Source organism: Paramormyrops kingsleyae, chromosome 14 (assembly GCF_048594095.1).
Source record: "Paramormyrops kingsleyae isolate MSU_618 chromosome 14, PKINGS_0.4, whole genome shotgun sequence".
NCBI classification, from domain to species: Eukaryota; Metazoa; Chordata; class Actinopteri; order Osteoglossiformes; family Mormyridae; genus Paramormyrops; species Paramormyrops kingsleyae.
In genome coordinates this window covers 19,390,034-19,399,200 of record NC_132810.1, presented here as the reverse complement: position 1 = coordinate 19,399,200, position 9,167 = coordinate 19,390,034, and the positions used below count along the sequence as shown (strand labels likewise).

At 43.9% G+C, this 9,167-nt stretch overlaps 2 protein-coding genes across 3 annotated transcripts; one reads left to right on the top strand and one right to left on the bottom strand.

Moving 5' to 3' along the window:
* Positions 1 to 759: 759 nt before the first annotated feature.
* Positions 760 to 4,618, bottom strand: cmpk2 (cytidine monophosphate (UMP-CMP) kinase 2, mitochondrial). The gene is made up of 5 exons (XM_023839101.2): positions 3,649 to 4,618; positions 3,016 to 3,130; positions 2,541 to 2,742; positions 1,560 to 1,793; positions 760 to 1,292 (listed from the first exon to the last, which is right to left on the bottom strand). Exons 1-5 carry the CDS (start codon positions 4,240 to 4,242, stop codon positions 1,160 to 1,162), a joined length of 1,278 nt encoding a protein of 425 aa, XP_023694869.1. The 5' UTR covers positions 4,243 to 4,618; the 3' UTR covers positions 760 to 1,159.
* A 49-nt stretch (positions 4,619 to 4,667) lies between these two features.
* Positions 4,668 to 8,159, top strand: rsad2 (radical S-adenosyl methionine domain containing 2). 2 transcript variants are annotated; one of them, XM_072698781.1, is made up of 6 exons: positions 4,670 to 5,076; positions 5,203 to 5,364; positions 5,908 to 6,137; positions 6,394 to 6,543; positions 6,799 to 6,831; positions 7,730 to 8,159. In XM_072698781.1, exons 1-6 carry the CDS (start codon positions 4,725 to 4,727, stop codon positions 7,892 to 7,894), a joined length of 1,092 nt encoding a protein of 363 aa, XP_072554882.1. In that variant the 5' UTR covers positions 4,670 to 4,724; the 3' UTR covers positions 7,895 to 8,159. The 2 variants fall into 2 exon arrangements, with proteins under 2 accessions (XP_023694870.1, XP_072554882.1); XM_023839102.2 differs by lacking the exon at positions 6,799 to 6,831 and having other exon boundaries at positions 4,668 to 5,076.
* The last annotated feature ends 1,008 nt before the right edge of the window (positions 8,160 to 9,167 follow it).

Below are 9,167 nucleotides of genomic sequence, written 5' to 3'. Positions count from 1 at the left end.
TGACTTATTTTTTTTTGCACTTGTCCTGTCAGTCTCTGCACTTCACGTATTTACGTATCACCGCAGCCTCTCGGAGCGTCATTCCGTGCCCCCGTATGCTATGTTATGTACAGGGCTCGTGTGACACTAAAGCCCCACTTGACTTGATTTGAGCTGCTTTGACTTCGGTTATTGACGGTCAGACGATACTCGGTGACCCCCTCCCCCCTCCCAAGATGGTGTTGGGGACAGGTACGGCACAGAAGCAGAAGAGATTTGGGATCAGTCCACGGCCCCCCCATAATCGAATCAGAGAAAATTCATTAGTGTCGCTTATACCTTATTAGCAGTCATATAAGATTCGGTTCTGCGTTCTTCCTCGTGTTGAAGACCATCCCCCAAAGTCTCCAATCCTACCCCCATCCCTGTGTCATGTGATTAAGTTAACCGTCACACCCTGTAAACACACCCTACTGCAAGTTACTGTGTCACCAAAGCAAGTCCTGTGAGGGAGAATGGATGTGAAACTGAGCCCTTTGAATTTCACGGTCATTCCCGGCAGAGATGGCCTAGAGACCAGGGGTGCAGTGGTCCTTAGGCCTTCGAGGGGGTCCAGTTACCTTTAAATGTGACTCTGAAGGACACGGCGGACAATGAGAGAAGAAAAACAGTATTCGGTTTAAAGATGAGCTTGACAGATGTGTGAAAAGGGGCAAAAGGCTTCAGGGCCGTGAGTAACTGGATACAGTAAACACTGTCTTAAATTAATGTACAGCCTGAGTGATTTTACTGTTTATTGAACTTGAGTGTCTTGATGAAAGATCCCAAACTGATAAAATAAAATTAAATTCACACATAACCTGCAAGTGAACGCAATTCCTCGTTCCTTGAACTTCAACCGGGGACAGATCACTGCTCTAGTGTGCCAGTGTTGACACTCAGAGCCCAGGGACTGTTATCACGTTCCAGCTCTGTGTCATGTAGGACATCAGAAATGCAGCGGCATGTCTTAGAATTTGCCCCGACACACCAGTCACGCCGCTGCCGCAACCTGGTTCTCCTGCCGGGGATGGGAGGGGTCTGGAATGAGGCGAAGGGGCCGGAGAACCAGTTCTGTGGTGTTGTGCTGCCACCTGCTGGCCAAATAGAGTATCGCAGCCTGTCTCTGCAGATCCATGTACTACAGGCTCCCCTGCACGTGCACTTTCTCCTTAATTACAAGCAGCACTTGTTGCAGGACTTCTGCTGCAGAAGGGCTGGCATCCACAACCACGCAGGCTGGGTCCTCCATCCTCCTGTAGGCCTCCTCCACTCTTAGGACCAGAAGACACAGTTTAGCGCAACATGCTATCAACAGTTTTTAAATGCATTACAGTAAACCATAATATAACAAACACTGAACCCTTAAAGACCAGCTATGGTTTCAAAACATTCAAAACTGGATTTTTTCTAGTTGATATATTATAGATAGATAGATAGATAGATAGATAGATAGATAGATAGATAGATAGATAGATAGATACGTGCTAATAAACTCTGCTTTGCAAATTCCAGCAGGGCGGCGCTCTGTTCTCACTCACTTGCTGCGGAACAGCTGGTTGGCCTCCAGCTCCACCTCCTCGCGGGTCTTCTCCCCGCCCCTCCCCCTGATCCTCCTCAGCCGCTCCTCAGGGCTGACGGTCAGCAGCAGGACCAGGTCAGGCCGCAGCAGGTCTCCTGGCCAGCGGTACACCTCAGACCCCCGGGGTGGCAGATTGCCCACCTTGCCGCTGACGGACGTGCCGATGCCATAGGCCGCCGTGCTGTGCCAGTACCTGAGACATCAGGAATATGGATACAACAGGCTTCAGTTCATGTTATTAATACTGCAATTAACAAGGACTGCACAGTATCAGTTGATGGTATAAAGCAGCAAAAATCTTAATAGAAAGACAAAATTTAGCTACACTTAAAATGTAGCTACTCTCTATGGAAACTTGATATTTACATGTTGATATGTATATCTGTATTCTATCTATGTATAATTTATGTATGTATAATTTACGTGATTTATGTCTAATCTATGTATATTTCCTTCCATCCACCTCCCCTGTCCCCTTGCGTCTCACATGTTTGCATGTTCTGGTGAAGCTGCAACTCTTCTTTTGTTTGCATGTGCCTGCACATTGTGTTAATGAAAAAAAAAATGAATTTAACTGAAGAACCCCTGATGTAATTACAAGTGAGAAAATCCTGTCCCAGGTGCCCTGTGATGCACTGGCACCCCAGCCTTGCCCCCCCCCCCCCCCCGGGTGGAACGTGCATGAAATAAACCCCAAAAGCCAGACAGAGACTCAACTATTACTGTTAAAATCATTTACCAAAAAGTCTCCCACTTCTGCATAAATCACCCAATGTGAAATCGAGTAATTCCTGTTTACCAAAGGCTGATAAAGGTATCATTAAAAATTAAACCAGTTATCCAGTTAACACTGTGTCCTAGACTGAGTCTCTAGGGAACGTTTATTGTAGTTAAACGAATATCGTATCTATGACACTAGAAACGAGATGTATGGGCGCACCTGTCGACAATAACCGGAGCCCGAGCTGACTCCGCGGAGATGTGGGCGGCGGTGACGTAATTCCCCAGGGCGTAAAACGCCCGCCGGAAAAGGGCGGGTTTGGCGTCGAAGCAGGCTCTCCACGGGCTGAGGCAGGGCGGGGGGGAACGCAGCAGGACTCCCCCGAGGGACTGTTTCAGGGACTCTGTCAAGGTGGTTTTCCCTGAACAAGTGGAGGGGGTGGCAATTTATTAAATTATACAACGCGCACACCATCGACCTACCTGTCTTCCAAACCCGTATAAATAAATAGCCTAAGCCGAATATTACAAATAGGCCTATAATATCCATTCAGTATAATTGTACGACATTATTACTAATGTAGTCTGAGCTTTGGTGCGCCGCGCAATGACTTCTTCAGTCAAATATCACACTTACAAGTAATCTATTGTTTAATATCGGTTAATTGTGTATTTGCGGTATGTGTGCAGTAAACCTGTTGCATCCAGTCCTTCAATGACAATCACTGGGAAGCGGTCCGTAGTCCTCATCGGCAATGTCTGATCCACACGCTGCAGCACATGCTTCGCTTCCGTAATGACGTGAGCACACTTAAGGGGAATTAAAAAGAGGATTGAAAGGAATGTTATGGATGGGTGCATCTAAAGGCAAACAGGACAATCTTGTTACCAGAAAAATCCCACGCATGTCCATAATATAAAGAGAAACTAGCTCGATCAGTCAGGTAAGCGAGAAGACATCTTAAATATGCACTATTAAGAAACAGAAACCGAGTCTTTCATGAAATATAAACGACACTGTAACCTGTTCTAGCTATAGGCAAAACAGACAGTTGCCTTGGGACCCCGAATTACCTGCGAAAAAGTGCAACAATCATCAATGTACTTTTCGGGGGGGGGGGGGGGGGGGGTCCCAAATGAAGCTTAGCCGTTCCTGACTGTAACATACATTAAAACGACTCTAAATCACCTAGAGCCTCCCCGATGGAGAATACACCGAGCGATTCAGCGCAACTCGCACATTACCGATTTACAGCAAATAGGCTTAAATAAACCAAACGAGTGCAATGAATCCAGACGCGTTAGGAAAGCTGATTTTCTCACCCTACCTCGGCCATAACATTGTGGGCTTCTATGAAGTTGTAGAAGACGCTGGAGTTTATAATATCCAGCGCTGATGGGTGATGGTCTGGACTGGGGACCGGTACCACGCCGTACCTGCCAGCCGCGGCCGCCGCGCCATCCTTTGCGGGACGCAGCGGCTCCTGGCACCACCGGCCGACTGCGTCCCCGGGGACGTAGGTACACACGGCCAGTCGGTTGCTTTGCAGCAGTTTGCTGAGAGTTTGGTCCGTCTCCGGCGTGCCACACACGCCATTCACGAAAAAACCTTTGACCAGAGAGTTTTGCGCATTAGGACGAAAGGAGGACATTTCAAACACTTTGACATCTCCTCCAAACCCCGAAATTAACTGGTGCCGTAGGTCGTCGTGGAGAAGAGCTCTTTGGATCCTGTCTTCGACACAGACCTGGAAAGAGTAGCTCTTTTCTCTCCCGAATATTTCTTGAAACGCCGGCATCTCTGCGTCTGTCGGTGGGTTTTTAATAAGAGAAAAATACACGGGATCGACTTTCGGGTCCGTCTCGATGGCGAAGACCCGAGAGGAGCACTGGCCCAGACAGCCGAGCACACGTCTGCTCATATTTACACCAGAATGTCCCGCGATGGAGATCACGATTAAATTTCATCCACAGGTTTATTATATAACACATTGTAATGAACCGAAACTTACGGGTCGCTTTCGGCGAGAAACCGAAAGCAAACACTGTTTACACGAAAACGAAAGTTCCTTCGCAGGGCACCCAAAACACGAAGCTGTGCTTTTCCAGTTATGGAAGAATAAAAAGTCACTATTTTGAATCGCATGCATGCATTGTAATATATGATTATTATATGTAGGCTAATATGTGCAGATACAACACGCTCTGCAGTTTAATCTATAATATTCGTGAATTCGGATTTTCAGTCACGTGACCCTCCCATGTTTCGTTTTCTGTATTTTGAAGGATGAATTTGCTCGCCAGCTTTTGCAACGTAAGTCTGACACCCATGTGACCGAGATGCGGCTGATAGTATAAATAAATCCTCTCGTGTTTAAACGAGACCAGAGAAGAAAACTGAACAATGTTTCTCTCAGCCATAGTCGATCTCTTGCATTTTGTTTTTCAGGTGTGCAAGTCTGTCAGCCACCTTCACATCTTCAGTGATGTGGTGGGGTGGGCGCGCACCTGGATGGGGCTTATTTTTCGAAATGTGCCGGGTCCTGGAAAAAAGGATGTGCAGAAAGGAGAGGGGGACATCGACAGAATACTTAGGAAAAGCAATAATACAAACGCACCAACTCCCAGCAGCGTCAACTACCATTTCACACGGCGGTGCAATTATAAATGCGGGTTTTGCTTTCATACCGCAAAAACGTCTTTCGTGCTGCCCCTCGAAGAAGCAAAGAGAGGGTTGCGTTTGCTGAAAGAAGCAGGTGAGTTCTGAGAATTCTCAGCACATTCTTCAAAGACAGATAGATAGATAGATAGATAGATAGATAGATAGATAGATAGATAGATTCGTGCTAATAAACTCTGCTTTGCATCTTTTTTTTTTACAGGAATGGAAAAGATTAACTTTTCTGGTGGGGAACCCTTTATACATGAGAGAGGCGACTTTCTCGGAAAACTGGTCCAGTACTGCAAACATGATCTTCAGCTTCCGAGTGTCAGCATAGTAAGCAATGGAAGCATGATCAGGGAGAGGTGGTTTCAGAAGTATGGTAAGCTGCACTTACGTCTGTTTCACTTATGCGGATACTCAGCTTTTTTTTGTTATTTAAAATTGAGCTGCAGTGCCACATATGAACTGCAGGTGGCAGGTTGTCATACAGCGCAACAGTTAATTAGCTGCTAAGCAACTTGAAGAAATATCCAGACTTGCAAGAACACACGTGTAAGACATTTATTCAGGTAACACGTCACATTACAACAGAAGTCACCCCCCTGTGATGAACTGACTTCCTGTTCAAGTGAAACCACTCATGGTTAATAAGTAACGGTTCCTGATCACAGCAAAGATCTAAACTCTATCCCTGTGGACACGTTTTTGTTGTAGTACCTGCACGTCAGAGCCAGGATAACAATGGCTTCATCTTTAGCTGACAAATACAATTAGAAAGTCAAGCATGTAGGTGGAGGAACAAGAAAAATTGGAACCTGCAAGGTTGGGGCAGGGTTAACTTATGCTCCAATTGTCATGGCTTTGAGCGAATTCATCTTTATTAATCAGAAGGTAAAAAGTGCCCCTTTCCCCCATGTGACAGGTGAATACCTGGACATCTTAGCTGTCTCTTGCGACAGCTTCAACGAGGACACCAACGTTCAGATCGGCCGCACCCAGGGTCGTAAAAGTCACGTGGAGAACCTGAAACAGGTGCGAGACTGGTGCCGTCAATACAAGGTGGCGTTCAAGATCAACTCCGTCATCTGCAGCTACAACGTGGACGAGGACATGAGAGAGCAGATAATGGAGCTGAACCCCATTCGCTGGAAGGTACGCGGTCCTCCTCTCTGGGATACAACAGCCAATCAGCAGTGATTCCTTTGCTAAGATTTTATCTTTGAGGCATTAGAGTATCCAGTCGTCTACTGAATGATTCACTTCATTGTTCATGTCATATTAGATTAAGCTAAAGCTAAATTTATTAATTCCACAGAATGGATAATTCAGGTATGGTGACTTATTAAAGTGAAATGTGTTGGAGCCAGACCTTGTGACATCATGTTTGCTTGTGCACGTTTTGTAACAGATATTTCAGTGTCTGCTGATCGAGGGAGAGAACGTTGGGGAGAGTGCCCTCAGAGACGCAGAGAAGTTCGTCATCAGCGATGAACAATTTCAAGAATTCCAGGACCGGCACAGCGACATCCAGTGTCTGGTTCCAGAATCCAATCAGAAGGTAGAGTGCTAACGCCATAGCAACGCACACAGCAACTGCACATAGTAATATAGTGACTAACAGAAACAATGTAATGTTAGCAACATACAGTAAATAATGAGCAACAGAAATACTTAGATCTGTAATTAAAATGATTCTACATAACAAGATTTGTACAGCATGAATTTTAACAATGTATCTTTGTGAGATTAGATTAAAAATAGATATGACAAGCATTGTTGAACTAATAGTATATCTTATTTTTTGTTTTCCCAGATGAAAGACTCATACCTTATCTTGGATGAATACGTAAGCAATTTTATACTTTTTTTTTTTTTCAATTTTAGCTTTTGGAAATATACATCTGCTGTTATACATTTTAATCATCTTGGCATTTGCAAATGGTGACCTCCTTTATATCCTGAACGTCAGACAGGGCCTACATAACACGCTCCTACGTGACTTAATTTCATACCACTTTAAATTCAAAATCGTTCTCATTCACCTTGACCACACGTCAGCAATTTTCCCTGGTTCACATAGACACCACGTAATTTATAATGAATATATAGCGACTGTTCCGACTGGCAGATGTTTATGGAAAAAACATTATGGCACTGTTCTAGAATTATATGATGGAAGAAATTTTATGTCCATACTTACATCCTTATCGCCTAATCTCATTTCATCTGAAACAGCCGTTGTAATCTGTATTTGACAATATGGCCTTGATTTAACTCTTATATAAACTGCTTTACTTTAAATCGGTATGACAGGAAAACTTCAACTGTGTTTTGTGGTTACGCGTTTCCTGGTATGCAGTGGCGTTAAGTCATTTATAATAAGTAATAAAGAAAGGCGCATTGTTTCTGCATGATCAGCGGTGCATTGATTGCAGCAAAGCCCCTGCTTGTCTCCGTATTGAAAAGAAAATTGGTCCCGGGCACGCTGCCGTTGAGAGTTTCACAAAACTCGCTCACCTCATCGGGGGTTTCATTTTCTCCTCTCATTCATTTATACTGCACGAGTTTGCGCAAGCGATGTTTGCAAACTTACCGAGGAGTAGCGCATGGTAACTTCCTCTGCGACTTGCCGCGACTCGTCCTATACCGATAACAGCAATTTACCGGTAATAAATAAACGTGACAGTGACAGAGTACTGTTATATTAACTTATCTTAACTGTATAGCGTTCTTTTTCCCTCTAGATGCGCTTTCTCGATTGCAGAGAGGGACGGAAGGACCCCTCGAAGTCCATCCTTGACGTGGGTGTGGAGAACGCCGTTCAGTTCAGCGGCTTCGACGAGAAGATGTTTCTAAAGAGGGGTGGCAGATATCTGTGGAGTAAAACTGATATGAAACTGGACTGGTGATTTCCGGAAGCCAGTGGATTGAGCTGTTTGTTTTCTTGAGGTTTTTTTTTTTTTTTTCGTGAAGTATATTGAAATTCACTGTATATTGCTATATTTCTAAAAATATATAATTATTTTTAACTTGTACTTGTGTTTCTGTGTATTACATTGTCTACAATAATTTCCATTGTAGTTCTCCTGTAATTCTATTCTTTTTATTTATTAATATTGATTTTAAGCTAATTTCTTTGCATTTCATTTATGTAAATAAAATATTTTTACCATAGTTTCATCTGTATGTATCTTGCTGCTTGCCCTGGTCAGGAACACGGGGGATTGGAGCATATTCCCGACAGCACAGGGCACGAGGCTGGGGGGCACGAGGCTGGGGACACCCTGGGCGGGACACCTGGCGTTAGCTAAACCAACTATATGCCTTTACATTGTGGAAGGGAACTGGTATAACACAGAGTACCATGCAAACCCAACACACACATAGCATAGGCAGGATTTGACCCCCCCACTGAGAAGTGTGAGCCATTGGGCTACCCACAGTTTTTAACTTTTTAACAAATTTTCTTCATCATAACCAAAGGTGGACATTTCAGCCCCCCCCTCCCCCCCAAAAAAAAAAAATCCAGAACAAGATTTTGTTTCAACCAACCACTTGTGTCGGTCTGAATTTTTACTTTCTGGACCTGAAATGTTGACCTCTGTTATAATTAATGATGTCATTTCCATATAGCGGTATAGCTGATGTACACTTACATTTTTAAACAAGACAGCTCCATTGTAGATGTGGATAAAGTGGTGTATTATTGCAATAATTCTGTTTCTTAAAAACTTTTAAAAAGCACTATTTCGACACACTTGATAGTTTATCACTTTATTCCATCACTTTTGGAAATGGACGCAGGGTTATTATAATATTTCTGAATTGTATGGCTGTATTTTTCTCCGTTCATTAGCCTACCTCATAATGTACAGGGATCTACTAATTATGTAGAGCATATTTTTAAAGATCTGCTGGGAGCAGAAGCACATTATCCCCCTTATCCTTTAGATGACATGGTTTTATCGATAGTGTTACTACTATGCTATTTCTGTTAGCTACATGCATTTACATTGTTTTTATTAATATACTGTCACATCTCTGCACAGCCTCCTGCATTTTGCAGCTGTAAATATCTGCACTCCCCAGTGCTGCACTGTCTTCGTTTGTGCCACTGTCTTGTCTTCCTGCACTGTCCTGTACTGTCCTGCAGTGTTTGCACATGTTTGCAGGCACATGATC

Coding starts and splice junctions, on each gene's coding strand:
- cmpk2 (XM_023839101.2), bottom strand. CDS start 4,242: ATGAGCAGACGTGTGCTCGGCTGTCTGGGCCAGTGCTCCTCTCGGGTC. Junction 1,794..2,540: donor GCTCCGGTTATTGTCGACAG/GTGCGCCCATAC, acceptor CTGATGTCTCAG/GTACTGGCACAGCACGGCGG. Junction 1,293..1,559: donor AACCAGCTGTTCCGCAGCAA/GTGAGTGAGAAC, acceptor TCTGGTCCTAAG/AGTGGAGGAGGCCTACAGGA.
- rsad2 (XM_072698781.1), top strand. CDS start 4,725: ATGTTTCTCTCAGCCATAGTCGATCTCTTGCATTTTGTTTTTCAGGTG. Junction 6,544..6,798: donor TTCCAGAATCCAATCAGAAG/GTAGAGTGCTAA, acceptor TTGTTTTCCCAG/ATGAAAGACTCATACCTTAT. Junction 6,832..7,729: donor ACCTTATCTTGGATGAATAC/GTAAGCAATTTT, acceptor TTTTCCCTCTAG/ATGCGCTTTCTCGATTGCAG.